This window comes from Convolutriloba macropyga, chromosome 1 (assembly GCF_964194025.1).
Source record: "Convolutriloba macropyga chromosome 1, txConMacr16.3, whole genome shotgun sequence".
NCBI classification, from domain to species: domain Eukaryota; kingdom Metazoa; phylum Xenacoelomorpha; order Acoela; family Convolutidae; genus Convolutriloba; species Convolutriloba macropyga.
The window spans coordinates 88,567,204-88,584,481 of NC_134468.1; the positions used below are offsets into that span (position 1 = coordinate 88,567,204).

At 36.8% G+C, this 17,278-nt stretch overlaps 1 protein-coding gene across 1 annotated transcript in view; it reads right to left on the bottom strand.

The window, feature by feature from the left end:
- LOC142354085 (protein polybromo-1-like) overlaps window positions 1-17,278 on the bottom strand; it is a 159,754-nt gene that overhangs the window by 71,756 nt on the left and 70,720 nt on the right. Inside the window, exons 20-22 of the mRNA XM_075406388.1 lie at window positions 10,905-11,189; window positions 8,387-8,515; window positions 2,898-3,129 (exon numbers count right to left, since the gene is read on the bottom strand). Of these exons, the coding sequence (XP_075262503.1) occupies window positions 2,898-3,129; window positions 8,387-8,515; window positions 10,905-11,189 (646 nt within the window). The remainder of the gene's footprint in view (window positions 1-2,897; window positions 3,130-8,386; window positions 8,516-10,904; window positions 11,190-17,278) is intronic.

Genomic DNA, 17,278 nt, shown 5'->3' on the forward strand with positions numbered 1-17,278 from the left:
GATTGCCGGAATAGCTGCGAAAGAAGAGACCTGCGTGTCATATAATAGAGATAGAAACAGATACAGATCTAAATTGAAAAAAAAAATCGACGCCGCTCAAAAAATAGGTAAAAAACATTCAGCGATAAATTAATAAAGTTGTTAAAATTCATTCCACAGAAACCTCTTATTAGGGACCTTTGCTGCACATATGAGTTCCTTTGACCTTAAACAAATTCAAATTAAACCTACGTTTTAAAGTGAAAAAGGCATTTTATTGAGTGAGTTAAGTCACGTATGATCAAAATCTAATCACGCAAATAACCTAAAAAACTTTCGCTAAAGCGAGTGAGAAATGACGTCACGCGCGCAAATGCCGTTAGTGAGAGGAAGAAGTCATTCAGAAAATTTGCTTTTTCAGCTTTGCTGTGTGAACAAATGTAAAACGAAAAAAGAGCGTCAGACGACGAAACAAAAAACATAGCAGGACAAGTCCTGACGTACAACTCAAAGAATTTTCACTGACTACACAGAAAAACTAGACCTAGAAAGGACTATCAGTGAAATGAGAAAACCATTTCAAAAAAAATCAGAATAAAAAAATAAGAAAAAAACAGAAAATCAATATCAAAATGCCGCATGTGAACGAAAAAACCACTAGCGAGAAATGAAAATTAAAAGTCAAACAAAAAAACCAGGCCTAGAATGAGCTGCGAATGGATTGGGAAAACCATTTAGAAAAAAAACCGATCCAAAAAAATTGAAAAAACTAAAAATCAGAGTGAAATTGCCGCATGTGAACAAAAAACCACTACCAGAAACCGAATTTTTGTTCAAACACCGTTTTCTCACTCTACTTTAAAATTAGAGCGAAAAAAATTCACGCCACAAAACCACTCGCCTTTTCGCTCCATTTCCTGTTTCGGCGTGACCAAAATCACTACTCCAATTTGATTTCAAAAATCATGAAAAATGTGTGAACAGATCTTAAAAAAACATAGCCGGAAGAATTCCGAAAACGACTCCAAGTGAAAATCCATTTAAACGCCATCCAACTACTCGTCAACCAAAACGTGCCTTCACTAATTTATGAATATCTTGAAACAAAGTCATGAAACAAAAAATTAAAAACAATAAAATCAAATCTGTTAAAATATGAACATACCCGGCAGATTGCCGGAAAATAGCCGCCGTTGATTCCAATAAGCATGATTGGGATTGAAATAACAGAAGATATTGAAAAAAAAAAGATTTTTGTACAAAAACATTTTTTTAAGTCCGAATTATTTTGGTGGCATTTCGTGGTTGAACATACTTCTGTTTCTTAGAGAGAGGCTACAGGGGCTACCATCAATAACAATAAGCATTAGAGATGGTAAATAAGACTTATAGGAACGACGTTCAAATAGCGGGCATCTAAAATTGGGCCCTTATGGGTTTATCCCGTTTCTATTTCTGACATCCATTCTTGTACTAACTCTGTTTATTTTAAATTGCTTTGCTGAGCAACTGATGTTCAAAATCACTTTTAGCAGAATGAGAGAAGAGAGAAACTAGCCTAGAGAAGTCAAAAAGATTTCACGCAAAATGTTGAAAAGGCGGCAAAATGAGGCAAAGCGAAACATTTTTTTATTCGACGAAGTAAAAAAAAAATAGGAGCGCTATAATAGCCGGCTGAGAAGATGAGGGCGGCTATTAAAAAGATTTCACGCAAAATGTCGAAAAAGCGGCAAAATGGTAAAGCGAAAAAAAGTTTGAAGAAGTAAAAAAAAAATACGAGCGCAATAATAGCCGGCTGAGAAGATGAGAGCGGCTATTAATAAAAAATCTTATCAAATTTGTTATAAATTGAGATCCTGAAAAAACTAACTCTACCAAAATAACTAGTACCTACAAAAACCATTTGTGAATTTTGAAAAATACTTTAGGCTAAAATTATGAAAAAAAGCTCTTAAAAACAACTTTCACTGAAAAACTGCAAAAAGTTACTAAATTTTTTAATATTTCAAGAACGTTTAAATCCAAGGAAAAGATCCCTCAGCCAATAGGGTATCCAGATGCTCGCAAAACAATAGGAAAGTCATAATAGGCAAAGAAACTTAGCTAAAAACAGAAAAAACGATAAACTGCAAAAATTAAGAAAAATAGTTCCAATTTTCGCCGATTTTTTGTCATATTTCTCAACAAAAAAATGATTCTTACCCACAAAACTGTAACCAATTGTTATAATAAACTTGCTCAAGTAGAAGGGGTCTCTTCAATACCCATTTGAGCCAGTAAAAAAAACAATCGTCAAAAAACGCAAAAATTAGTCCGAAAATCAGCAGAATACATTAAAAACCTCCGAATTATCATGGAATTCATATTAATTTCCAGCAACCTTCAAACCACTACCGAAACCAGCCTAAAATTAAAACAAAATCATAACCAAACCTCTTAACCAAAATAAATGAAAAAAACTGCTTTAAAATGCCGCACGTGAACAAAAAAATTTCGCTCGCTTAGAGAAAATTTTTTCACACATCAATTTCTCGCTCTCTCAAAAACAGCGGTATGGACAAAAAACACTCTCTTTTCGCTCCGCTCTTCACTTTTGTTCTGCGCCAAAATCACTCCAAATTTTTTCACGCGTTTCATTTCCCGCTTCAAAAATTACTCCAATAAAATTGATTAAAAAAAAGGACTTCTCCAATACTCCTCTTCGAGTCGTAAAAAGACAGCGCCCCAATACAATTCAAATTCTTTGAATTGTAAAAAACCAAGAGCACCGCAATATAGCTACTTCAATATTAAAACATTGCCAGACGAATTCCGGAAATGAATCGAAGTCGATTGTTAAAAATGAGAGCGCCTAAATAATCGCCTTTGACTACGATAATTGATTCGAACATCGTTCGAGAGCAATGAATAATACCTACCAGTGACTGCTCCATTAATGTGAGTGGTTTCATCCTTGATGAGATGTGTAAACATATCTGCTTCATCCTCAAACATGAAGTCACAGCCTTCCCAGCAGCACTCGTACACCACTACAGGAGTACTGCTCTCATATCCCGCACAGGGCTCAGCTGCTCGGGGCGTCTGGGTACTGGCCTTCTCCTCTGCCTTCTTGTGCCATAAGTCTTTCTCTTCAACCGAGAGGTCATTCCACTGAACAAATACTCATTAGACATGCTAATATCAACTAATCATAAGATACGTTGTCAATGTCCCAAGGTCATCGAAAACTATGGTACTGAACGTTGCTAACGTCCGTTCATTTGCGACCATATGCTAATCCCTTAAAATTCAGGTAGCATGGCGATTTACCATTTATGTGCCAAAATACTCAATTTATTCACTTTGATCTTTTCGTTCTATAATCCGATTATAAATTAGCAGTCGGTATTACAAGGATGTTTGATTAGACTTAAATAGATCATTTGATTCGTTATCCAAATGCGCAAAATTATTCATATTGCAAAATCCTAAACACACGTTTCAGCTTAAAAGTCTACAGCTTTCAAACAACCAATTATAATAATACTTCGAAGATTAACAAATCAGGCAAAAGCGTTTTAATTGATAACGAGAACAGCAACAGAGATTACTTGTTTTCTGAGCAGGATATTTGCCTGTTTCGTATCCCACACACGCTGAAAACAAGAAAGTCAGTCTAATGAAACTTGCAGCTGAACTATTACTGCCATTACAACAGACTCATCAGTAACTACTGAGCTTTAGAAACTAAGCCCTCTCCTAATATCAGTGCCCTCTAATTGAAAAGTGCAAAAACCGAGGTTAAATATCCAGTATTCTAATAATGTGCCCAGCATTAAAAACAGCCAGAATACACCGGAAACGAAAGTTTCTTCCTACCTCAGAAATTGAATTTTCTGCCTTCAAAACCTACGCCAACCAGTAAACTACGAAAAATTAAACTACACAATCTTTAAGTTTTCGACTTTTACAATGGATTTTAATAAAGGAAAGTGAAGGTTTCTTCGGGGGGTGTGGAGGGGGAGGTGAGGGGATAGAGGGTAGGTTTGGGGGGTCAGTAAATTTTTGGGCGTGTCGTGGCGTGGCGGGGGGAAGGTGGTGATGGGAACTGAGGAGGGTGATAGTGGGAGGTGGTGGTGAGAGGCGAGGTTGTTGTTGTTGTTGTAGGTGTCGCATAGAACTGCAATTCGCAAGTAATTTTGGTGGAATACTGGCGCTTATTGCTGTTGTTAACTGGTATAATAAAAATAGATATATTAGTAGTAGTAGTGTGAATGCCTATCCACAACTTTCTTGTGCTGCAGCGAGCTTGCTGCATCTACGCCATGATGAATGACATGCGGTCCCCAGATTAGGGGGGCCAGGAGGGGCATCGTCAACATTGGTGGAGAGGGGCAAGGAAGGCGGATTATTCTGTGCAGTGTGGCCGTATCGGACTGACGGTATTCAGTCCAGCCACTCAGCCACCTCTACTGATTGTCCCGCAGGTCAATCATATTCAGGTCAGTGGTGCTCTTACTTCAATTGAAAATGTGGTTTACGCCATGTGGTGCTACTTCACATTTGAGACAGCGGCCTACTCAAGTAAGAGTTTAGCAGGGGACAGTATCCAGTTAAGCTAATCGGTACGTGCAAGTCATGGCAGCGTTTGTTCTTCTATCTTTGGTGGAGGTGTGCCCAGTTGCTTGCTGTCTGTATTCAACTTAGCATGGATCGTGTTTCGGTGGATGCTTTTGAGCGCATTTTTGTATTCTTTGCGAATATAATTACTCTTTATTGTGTGTTGTTTCACGCGGTCCCTATGAGCATCACTTAGTATCTCATGGGATGAAAACTGGTTGAGGAGGTTGTTTTGTGATCAGTACAGTGACTCTGACAGTTTTCGACCAGAAATTGATCTGCTAACATTTCCGTGTGAGCTTTAACAGGCAGCATTTCACCCTCAATTTGTAAGTCATTGATGTCAGACATTTTTACACAGCCAGTTATTATGCGAAGAGCAAGGTTTTGTTGTGTTTGCAGGCGGTTTGTAATGCTGATTGTGGAGGCCCAAATGGAGCACCGTAGTTCAGGACGCTCCAACCGATGAGGTGAGGTAGTGGCAAAATAACTTTCATAAAATTTGGGTCGAAAAACTTTAAAGTCAACCACATCAACCTTAACAAACCATTACATAATGGGAGTTTAGACACCAACCACCAACTTTGTATAAAACCAGAGAGACATAAAATATATAAAATGCAAACGACGTTTGAAAAAACCGAGTTTTAAAAACATCTTTGAAAGTGAGTGGTGGCATCAAAGTCAATGATAGGCAGCGCAAATAAAATTTGAAATCTTCAAGATATATCGCATTATCCATGAATAGAAAGCATATATTAACTCCAATGAAAAAATTCAGTGACCACTTAACAAAAAAAAGTCGGCAACAACGAAAAAATCAAAAATTTTGAAAGACAAATGTCAAAGTCAAACATAACCGGCAGACAGCCGGAAGAGCAGCGAAATAGAGTTGCATACTGTAAAATACACAGAAAAAGATACAAAAATGAGTTCGAAAAATTTTAGGCCACTGCAAAAACTTTAATTCAAAGAGGGTGTAATATTGACAGTATTTTTGGCTTCAAAAACATTTGACAACGTACAGATTCGAACACCTCTCTCTCTCTCTTTCTCTCTGGCTTAAGATTCAGAAGCATTAACCACTCGACTACCAGGCCCTTATAGACGTTTATCTTACAATCGATTTTGTTTTAGCAACGGACAAAATTTCTGAATGCACAGTTTAGGTCAGACAAAAAGCAAGAAATAAAGCGTGAAAAGTCGAGCAAAAGAATGTTCTAGCAAAAATGTCAAACCAAAAAAGCGCCAGACGACGAAACAGGAAAAAAAACCGAGAGCACCGCAATAGGGCTGCGCTCAGCTTACAGCTTCGCAGCTATAATAAAATTAATTGTTAGCAATAACATAGCCGGAAGATTGCCGGAATAGCTGCGAATTAGACTTGCGTGCCGTAGATTATAGATAGAAGCAGACACAGACATAAGTTGAAAAAAATTATCAACACCGCTCAAAAAGATATGAAAAGAACATTTAGCGATAGAATACTAAATGTTGTTAAAAATCATTCCGCAGAAGCCTTTTCATCAGGGACCTTTGTTACCCAAATGAGTTCCGTTGACCTTCAACAAATTCAAATTAAACCTCAGTTTTAAAGTGCAGAAGTCATTTCATTGAGTAAGGTAAGTCACGTATGATAAAAAATCTAATCATGCAAATGATCTTTTAAGCTTTGCTGGAGAGAGTGAGATATGGGTTCACGCACGCAAACGCCGTTAGTGAGGGGAAGAAGTCATTCAGAAAATTTGACTTTTCAGCTTTGAGGTGTGAACAAATGTAAAACGAAAAAAGAGCGTCAGCAGACGGAACAAAAACAACCAAAAACACGGCAATATAGCTCGCAGCTATAAAAATGAAATCCTGAAGGGATTTAATTATGCCTCAATGGAGATCAAATGAGATTTATCATTAATAATATTTCACAAACGGGTGAAATCGAAACAATCGCTCATATTTTTAAACCTAGTTGCCAAACTCGTTAAAAACGTTTAACTTGAACAAAAAAATAAGTAGATTCAAATGTGGATGTCTACAAAGTCCACTAGACTTGCTATTAGTTATGATAAGCAACAAAATAAAAATGTAGTGCAAGAGTCGTTAAACCCACTAGAGATGTTATTTTACATGTGTGAAATAAACTTAAATATACATAAGAGGGCCATTGGGATCAATCATTAATGAGACAAAGTAACAGAACAAGAACCTCAAAAAAATTTTTAAAAAATCACAAACATTTCATGATAACAAATAGTGTCATAGTCTTAAAACAATAAATTTTTCTTCGGCGGCTTTGAATAGCTGAAACAATGAAATATTAGAACACATGGATCACCTAAGTATTCGTAAAGAAAACGGACTGAAAAACAGCAAGTCAAATTGCATCACGTGAAAGTTAACTCTCAAAAATTGGAAATCTGTTCAAACTCCAATTTCTAAATAATCATCTCAACTTTACTTCAAAAATCACGAACATGTTGAACAGATCTTAATAAAAACATAGCCGGAAAAATTCCGGAAACAATTGACCACCGGAAATCAATTAGAAAATTGAGCACCCTAATTGTGATAACCAACCTCGTAATTAATTACACTAATCAATTTGAAACAATAAAAGGAAGAACATAGCCGGCAGATTGCTGGAAAATAGCCCTCGTTGCCGCGTGATGCACAACGGGATTGAAACAGAAAAAGAAAAAAGAGATAGATTGACCGCATTTTTTTCTATTTTTTTCAGAGTCAAAAAGTGTTCTAATTCGGCGTGCAGTTTCAGTTGGATTCTAAAACCATAGTTAATTCAACTTCTCAACTGAAAGCTAATAAGCTTAATACAAATGCCAGCTAGCAAACACTCTAATGAACTTTGATAACCTAATTCTCAATGACTTAATGACCGGGCTTTATCGGTTTATCCCGTCTCTTTTGATTTTGCTCTTTTGACCTTGACTGTATTCACTATCTTACGTAAATAATTGAGTGGATGGATTTAAAAACCATTCAGTTGAAACAATGATCGAGGTAAATCGGAAGTCAAACGTGAAAATTGTGACTTATGGAAAACAAAAAACGTGATAAAAAGGTAACGCCAATTAAAAAAAAGGAGAGCGCCTAAATAATAGCCGTTGAGAGGTTGACGGCGGCTATTAGACAACTACCAATTCACAGAAAAACATGGCAAAATAGTAAAAATAGCTCTTATGGTGTATTATTTGATACAGATGGACGAAACAGCCTCCAAATGCACAATTAACAATTTAGATAATTGAGACAAATACCTTTAATTGAAAAAAAAACTGGAGTCTTAACTGAAAATCTGCGTCGAAAATTGTCACACGTGATCAAAAAATATTGCTCGCTTAACGCAAAATTTTTTACACCAACATTTCGGGCTCTCCCAACATTTCGGGTTCTCCCAGAATGCTTGAACATAAACCACTCTCAATTCTCTCTAAATTAGATTTTTGCTTAGCAGACCTGTTTTGACGTGCGGTTTTTGACTTCCTCTAAAACACATGCTCCAAAAATAGAAGTCACCTATTGAACAATAGATCACCATTACTCCACTTCGAGTTGTAAAAAGACAGCGCACTGATATAATTGAAAATTGTCAATTGTAAAAAAAAATAGGAGCGCCATAAGAGCCACCTAAGATGAGGGTGGCTATTAACCTTAGTTAAATAGCAGAGCACTTTAAGTTATACGCCCGTAAAGTTCTACAACCTAATCGAAGTGGATTACTTCTCAGCGCAAAAACTGTCCAATTTAACACTAAAAAAGCCAAATGAATTTCTTGACAACTCGGAAAACTTACTCGATTTCCAACTTCCTTGCTGAGCTCTCCGAACTCCAATTCCGGTTTCATTTCCTTCAGTTTGGGTCGCATGATGCTCGCAAATGCTATGTAGCCACTAGCTTTCTTCTGACCAGGCACGACATTGTTCTAAATACAGAGCTACATGGTAGAAGAGCCACTGGCCAACCTAAATTCAACATAAAACTGACTGCCAACGATTGCTAAATATCAATCGTACATTGCATCTGAAAATAGAAAAAAATAGGATAGTTTTACAAGCATCAACCAGTTCTTACCCCATGGAGTTCAATATATTAACTCGCATTTTGCATCCATTAGAATCTTACTTAGAAACCTCACAAAACAAGTGTTCCTCAACAGTTAAACATAACCTACTAACGACGGGCGAATTGCTCTCAAACGACCGGCGACCGGTTGGCTTTGTCAGTAGCTAGCCACAGTTTATTGAAGCTAGCGTTAGCTTGATTCGACTCAGCAACTTTTAGTTTTCTAGCTTTGTCAGCAAACAAATCAAATAGAAAACTGATATTAAGAAATTTGCAAAATATTGCAAATTTGAAAGAAAAGCTTCCAGATTTCAGAGTGAAAATGTTCAAAACTATTTTTGTCTCTGGAGTTATGTCAAGCAACCCATCTGCAAGACTTGAAAAACTTCGTTGGCCAGTTAAACTCAGAGAAGGACAAAATCACTCAAAAATTTTGAAAACAATCGCAAATTTTAACAATCTTGCTAAAATTCAAGACATTAAAATCTTCAAAACCATTTCATTGTCTCAAGAGACCATCTAGTATCACTATTTCAAGCTTTAAATAGTTTTACTGGCTCAAAAAGATCAATAAAACAATTTTCCGAAAATTTTAAGAAAATTATACTTTGAAAAAAGTACTAAAGCTGGAGTGATTAAAATATTGATAACTAATCCATTAATCTACAAACTATGCGACAGCCTATCATAAAGCCTTGGAGGAGGTTCCTAGGACCCTGCCACCGGATAAAATGATTAAAAACGTCAAAAAGATTAAAAACTTGAAAAAATCAAATAAATTTGAAAATTGCTGATCTTAAAATCTTGAAAAACTTTCCATTACATCTAGGAGCTGTGCAGTATCTTATACTCAAACTTTAGAGGAGTCTATGTGGCTGTTGAGAATGGAGAAACCAAAAAATGACAAAAAAATCAAATTTAAAAAATATTAGAAGTTGCTAAAATAACTGCTAACATTTGTGATAAAAGTCGTAACTAATCAATGGCCAACAAACATTTTTCAGTAACTTATTATCAAACGCTAACGCAGATTTTCTGTTAGGCTGAAAAACATGAATAAATGACAATAATGACAATCTGACAATAGCGATAATAAACTGACAATAAATGTTAAAAAACATTTAAAAATTGCAATTTTGTAAAAAAAATATGCTGAAGTTCGTGGTGCCGCAATGTGAAAAAACAATTCATTACATTTAGAAATTATACAGTACCTATTTTTGAACCCTAGAGGAGGTTTCTCGAGTCTTGAGGCTGGAGAAACCTAAAAACCGACGAAAACTTGACAAATATGCAAGTTTTATCAAAAAAGTTGATAAAATTTGTCATATTAAAAAATTGAAAGCTCTTCTATGACAAATTGTTTCAGTAACTTATTATCAAACCCCTAAGGACGTTTTCTGGCCCCTGCGTCTGGAAAGAAGCGGATAATGAAAAATAAATGTCAAAAACATTGAAAAAATTTGCACGTTTTGTCAAAAAAATGCTAAAATTCTTGATGTTAAAATGTTGAAACCATTCCACTACCCCTAGAAACTATGCAGTAACCTAATATAAAACCCTAGAGGAGTTTCCTTGACACCTAGGGCTGAAAAAACTCAAAAAATGACAAAAATTTTCAGAAAACTTGAAAAAATTTGTGAAATTTAGTGTTAAAGTGCGTGGTTTTAGCGATCGGTTGTTCGTCAGTAGCCACGGGAGGCGGGGGGGGGGGGGGGGGGGGTTCACCGGGGGTCTGATGGGGAGGGGGGTGGGCAACAGTGTGGTGAGGGGGGCAAAAGCTCGGTGGGGGCAATAGGGGGGGGGGGTCAACAGTGGGGGATGTCGTGAACCTCTAAGAACCGCCCTTCACAGCATAAGTATGTCTCCAAAACAGTTTGAGCTGAAATAGAGCTGAAAGGCTCTAAGAGCACTTAATGCCCGCTGGGCGCTACCTGTTTATCCCGTTTTTGATGACGAAAAGTCAAAAGCGTCAGACGAAAAATCGGTCAAGCGAAAAATCGCATAAAAAAAGACCGACAGGACTAATATAATTGATACAAACTTCGTTTGAGAGCAATTAAAAAGGGTTCGGATCTTCCGTTTGAGCCCCCCAGTAAGTTATGCGCCCCCAGTCACAGAGCACATTCCATTACATAGTAAATCATTAAGAAAAACTATGGCACGTGCGTCTGGGGGGTGCACAAACGGAAAATATCTAAGGGTTCCTATTCAACCAAACAAGTGTTCCTATACAAGTGTGTACAGACCTTTGAAGTGTAGCCTCTTTTATTGGTGCTTGAACTTCCCGCTCCCGTAGAAGTGACTCCTCCAGAACTGCCAGCACCTGTGACGTCCTCGTCTCCAGTTGAGAGCTCATTGGGGAAGCTGGGATCCAGATTGTTTGCCCCAGAGCCAACACTGCTGTCGAGCATGATGTCATCCATCTCTATCTCGTGAGAGAAGAGGAACGGAGATGCCTCCTTCATCAACGCAATTGGCTTCTTGAAGTTGTACACTTCGTCCAAGTGCAGTTTCTTCGACACTATCGGCATCTAAGCACAAAACACAAACATGTCCATCTGGAAACTATCTCTGCAACTTAACCTTCTTAAGAAGTCAAACTACGTATTGAGGAGAGCATAAATCCCATAAATATTACATTTTACGTTTAAACTGATTAAACAATTTTTACGATTCAAGATACAATCAACGTGGAGCGCATATATATATAGCTCGCCACAGTGTCCCAACATACTAACACACTAAAAAGAGACAACCATGAAATTTGAAAAAGGATGAGCGGCGGAACAAAACGAAGAGAAATGTCAAAACCAAAACCTAGCCGCCAGATTGCCGGAAAAGCTATGAAATAGACTTGCGTGCCGTAACGTGCAGATAGAAAAAAAGTTACAAAAATCGAATAGCCATGTGCAAGGAAATTTAGAATCTTTTCCGTTTGTGACACCCCCAGCTTAGTGGGCGCATATTATTTGCGCCCCCAGACGCACGTGCCATATTTTTACAAAATGATTTACAAGGTAATGGCACGTGCTCTGTTACTAGGGGGCGCAAAAACCGAATTTAAGCTTATAAAGCCTGTATCTTAGATCTCGTAAAAAGCAAGAAACCAAGAAACAATCAAAAGAAAATTTTATGTGATTCTTTAAGAAATTTGTTGATGTTTATTATATTATTATTGTTTGAATGATTTGAAAATTTTTTTATTTCAGGTATATTTAACCGTATGGTTATAATTTTAATTTACTTGTTGCAAAAAAAAAGAGTGAAAAGGTCACACAGAAAGTCAACCGCAAGAGTGTTCTAGAACAAAAATACAATGAAAAATACAATTATCAGGTGTAGAATTACCGAACACACAAGATATCCCACAGGAGCAGATCTAGAAGTCAAACGCAGTCAAAAGACAATATGCACGAGGACACCGCAAAATAATATTGATGTAAAAGCAATCCAAAACATAGCCGGTAATTAGCCTCATTTGAACCACTTGACGCATATCCGGATTAAAACTGAAAAAAAAGAGAAAATTGGAAGAATTTGTTTCTAAGAGTAAAAAAGTCAAATTTGGTGTGCATTTTGATCAAGATTCTGAATGATTCAGCTTCAAAACAGAAAGACATTAAACTTAACATTAATGCCAGCTAGTAACCGCTCTTATGAACGTAGATAATTTAATGCACTTTTGACTTTGACTTCGATAATCTAATGAACTGCGCTGACCTAATGCACTTTGAATCCGATAACCTTATGCAGTTTGACCTAATGCACCGTTTCCATGACGGGGCTTTAACGATTTCTCCTCTTTGTTTTGACTTTGTTCCTTTGACCTTGACTGTAATCTCACTAAAGTGCGTAATTCAATGAGGGAAAGATTTCAAAATTCATTCAGTTGAAACATTGAGTGAGGTAGGCCAGTGATGCTCCATATTCAAACACAACGCACTTAAAAAACCCAGTGATGCTAGCACAAAAAAAAGAAACAGTTGTGAAATTTAAAACAGGAACTGATGATCGGCTGTGCAGCCTGATCTGAGAAGGAACAGTGGCTTTCAATTTCGATGACCAGAAAAATACTTAATAGCTAAGTAGATACTCATGATAAGGGACATAAGAGAACGTTCTCAATAGAAATCTTGTGGACTCGAAAGTTCAAGGGAAACGTATTTTCAGAATTTCGAACGAAAATATCGAGCTTTTATTGGAAGCAAACAAATAGTGTTCCAACACGTTAAGTCCTGACCTATAATCCGAAGAATTCACATGGTCTAAAAACTAGACCTAGAATGGACTATGAAGGGATTGTTAAAGCATTTAGAACAATATCCGATTACACGAATCCAAACAAAAAACAAACCCACAGATTGCTGGAAAATAGCCGCCGTTGATTCTAATAAGCATGATTGGGATTGAAAGAATAGAAGATATTAAAAAACTGATTTTTGTACAAAAACAATTTTTAAGTCCCATGTAATTTGATGGCATTTCGCAGTTGAACATACTTCTGTTTCTTAGAGAGGGGCTACAGGGGCTACCATCAATACCATTAAGCATTAGAGATGGTAACTATAGGAACGACGTTCAAATAGCGGGCATCTAAAATTGGGCTTTATCCCGTTTCTATTTCCGACTTCAATTTTTTATACTGACTCTGTTCATTTTGAATTGCTTTGCTGAGCAACTGATGTTCAAAATCACTTTTAGCAGAATGAGAGAAGAGAGAAACTAACCTAGAGAAGTCAAAAAGATTTCACGCAAAAGTTGAAAAAGCGGCAAAGTGAGGTAAAGCGAAACATTTTTTGCTCGACGAAGTAAAAAAAATAGAAGCGCCAGAAGAGAGCCGGCTGAGAAGATGAGAGCGGCTATTAAGCAATCAAAAATCCAATTACCGCATACGTACAAAAGACGACAGAAAGCGAATTTTTGTCCAAACACTGGTTTCCTAATGACTTGTAAAAAAGCGTGAAAAGGACTGCAAAAAAACCACGTCATTTTCCACTGGAATTCCTGTTTCATCGTGAGCACAACCATCACTTCAATTTGACTTCAAAAACCACGAAAATTTGCGAAACTCTAAGACAGCGACCCAATACAAATCGAGCTCTCCGAATTGTCAAAAAGGAGAGCACCTAAATGATAGCCTTTCAAAGACTGGGGGCTGCTATTGACAACAACGAATGACCCATCGACATCTTCATACACATGTGACAACAACCGACCAATAATTCGAACGCTAAAAATATCACGGCAGTTATTTCCAACTTTAAAAAGGAAAAAAACTTGCGTAATGAGCAGCCCCCAAAGCTGTATGACGATGCAAGTATTCCACTAGACGTTGCAATTCATGCCTATCGGGGTTCCTCAACGCTTAAAAAAGTAAAACTTGTTGACAACTATTAATCAAAAAAAGTAAAAACCCTAATTCTGCAGGATGGCACTAAAAACGTTTCTAGATCTTCCAAAAATGGCAAAGATTTGTTTTCCGACTATCAAAAACTGGTTAATAAATGCGTGGAAAAGTTTACTTCCGGTTCAATGGTGCTGATTGCAAATCCTCCTTTTAGGGATATAGCTATTAACAGTGACAAAAATGAAATAATTGCAGTTTTTAACAATTGTTTAGTTTTTTAGTACTTATGGAAATGGTGATAATGCAAGTGTAGTGCTTAAGTTAAATGATATTATTCGAAGTGTTCCAACCTACAATCGACGCCTCATAAACTTCAACCAACTGTACCAAGACAATGTGCATTTAAATTATAAGTTGAGGATACCATTCCTTTGAACATACTGCTAGGATACCTATTAAAAACCTCAAATGGGGTTATTGACTTCAGTAAAAAAACATCTAACGCTTCTTATAAAAGCGGAACAAGTCCTCTAATTACCAGCAACGCTACTTTTCACAACTTCAAAACGACACCCAATCTTTTAATCGTTATCATCCATACCAATTGTTGTCAAACCTTGACATTTAGATGAAATAAATGGAAACATTTTGAGTGTTTGTTCGATTTATGACACGAACGGTTTGACATCAATAACTGATTGGAATGTTGAAAGCTGTAATTCTGATAAACATATGTTATTATTTTTCAACGAGGCAAACAGTGGTTTTATTAAACTTTCCCACGCTACTGAGCCATGTTGAAATAACTAAAATAAATGATTGAAATTGAAATAACTGATTGCAATGTTAAAAGCTGTAATTCTGATAAACTTATGTTATCAATTTTCGACGAGGCAAACAGTGGTTTTATTAAACTTTCCCACGCTACTGAGCCTCACTTACAATTCTAAATTGAAAACACTTGATTTTTATTTGATTAAAGTTGACTTGCTGAAAGTTTCCGGCTTCGTATGTTTTTCCTCATCTTGGCTCTTTTTCCGTTTATACTTTAACTTACTTATGTTAAATCATGGAAATATCGAAAGAAACCCGGGACCTTTGGAAACCTTGAGCAGAATACACACAAAATTTTAAAAAAGGCCTGAAGGAAGGCCAAAAATGTGCATGGAACAAAACCACGCGAATTTTCATTCCAAATCCTGTTTCAGCGTGACAAAAACCATTATTTCAATTTGACTTACAAAAACACGAAAAAGCGCTTGCAGACATTAAGAACTTAGCCGAAAGAACTGCGGAAACGAACACAGACAGCGCTCCAATAAAATTCAAACTCTATGAACTGTAAAAACAAGGAGAGCACCTAACTGGTAGCATTTCAGAGGCTGACGGCTGCTATTAAATACAAAGTACGACGATTGAACTTCTGCATAGACACGTAACAACTACGGATTAGCAATGCGAATACTAAAATGAACACAGCACTTGTTCGCAATTCTGCGGTTCAGCCGGTCAGCAAAATTTTACGCGTCAATCTGTCATCGATGTAAAACATATTCAACCACGCTACTGAGCCATGTTGAAATAACTGAAATAACTGATTGAAATTGAAATAACTGATTGCAATGTTGAAAGCTGTAATTCTGATCAACTTATGTTATTATTTTTCGACGAGGCAAACAGTGGTTTTATTAAACTTTCCCACGCTACTGAGCCTCACTGATCATTCTAAATTTAAAAAACTTGATTTGTATTTGATTAAAGTTGACTTGCTGAAAGTTTTCGGCTTCGTATGTTTTTCCTCATCTTGGCTCTTTCCGTTTATACTTTAATTTACTTACGTTAAATCATGGAAATATCGAAAGAAACCCGGGACCTTTGGAAACCTTGAGCAGAATAGACACAAAATGTAAAAAAAAGGCCTAAAGGAAGGCCAAAAAAGGGCATGAAACAAAACCACGCGAATTGTCATTCCAAATCCTGTTTCAGCGTGACAAAAACCATTATTTCAATTTGACTCACAAAAACACGAAAAAGCGCTTGCAGACATTAAAAACTTAGCCGAAAGAACTGCGGAAACGAAAACAGACAGCGCTCCAATAAACTCTATGAACTGTAAAAACAAGGAGAGCACCTAACTGGTAGCCTTTCAGAGGCAGACGGCTGCTATTAAATAAAAAGTACGACGCTTGGACTTCTGCATAGACACGTAACAACAACGGCTTAGGTATGCGAATACTAAAATGAACACAGCATTTGTTCGCAATTCTGCGGTTCAGCCGGTCAGCAAAATTTTACGCGTCAATCTGTCATCGATGTAAAACATATTCAACCTAGAATGAAACTAGACCTAGAATGGACTATGAAGGGATTGTTAAAACTACTTAGAACAAAATCCGATTACACAAATCCAAATAAAAAACATACCCGGGAGATTGCCGGAAAATAGACGCCGTTGTTCCCATAACTCTAATGGGATTGAAACAAAATATCAACAAAAATTGATTTTCGTATGAAAACATTTTTAAGTGCGATTTATTTTGATGTTATTTCGTAATTGAACATACTCATGTCTCTGAGTGAGAGGCTACAGGGTCTAGTATCAATACCAATAAGCAATATAGATAGTAACTAAAACTTATGAGAACAAAGTTCAAGTACCGTGCATCTAAACATGGGCTTTATGGGTTTATCCCGTTTCTATTTCTGATTTTGTTTTTTTATACTGACTCTGTTCATATTGAATTGCTTTGCTGAGCAACTGATGTTCAAATTCACTTTTAGCAGAATGAGTGAAGAGAGAAACTAGCCTAGAGAAGTCAAAAAGATTTCACGCGAAATGTCGAAAAAGCGGCGAAATGGTAAAGCGAAAAAAAGTTCGATGAAGTAAAAAAAATAGGAGCGCTATAATAGCCGACTGAGAAGATAAGGGCGGCTATTAACAATCAAAATCCAATTACCGCATACGTACAAAAAACAAAGAGAGAAAGCGAAATTTTGGCCCAACAGCAGTTTCTTACTGACTTGTAAAAAAGCGTGAAAAAAGACTGCAAAAAAACCACGTGATTATTCATTCGAATTCCTGTTTCATCGTGACCACAACCATCAGTTCAAATTGACTTCGAAAATCACAAAAATTTGCGAACAGCTTTTTTAATTTTAAAAAAGACAACGCCTCAATACAAATAGAACTCTTTGAATGGTTAAACATAGCCGGCAGATTGCCGGAATAGCTGCGAAAGAATAGACCTGCGTGCCATATAAAAGAGATAGAAA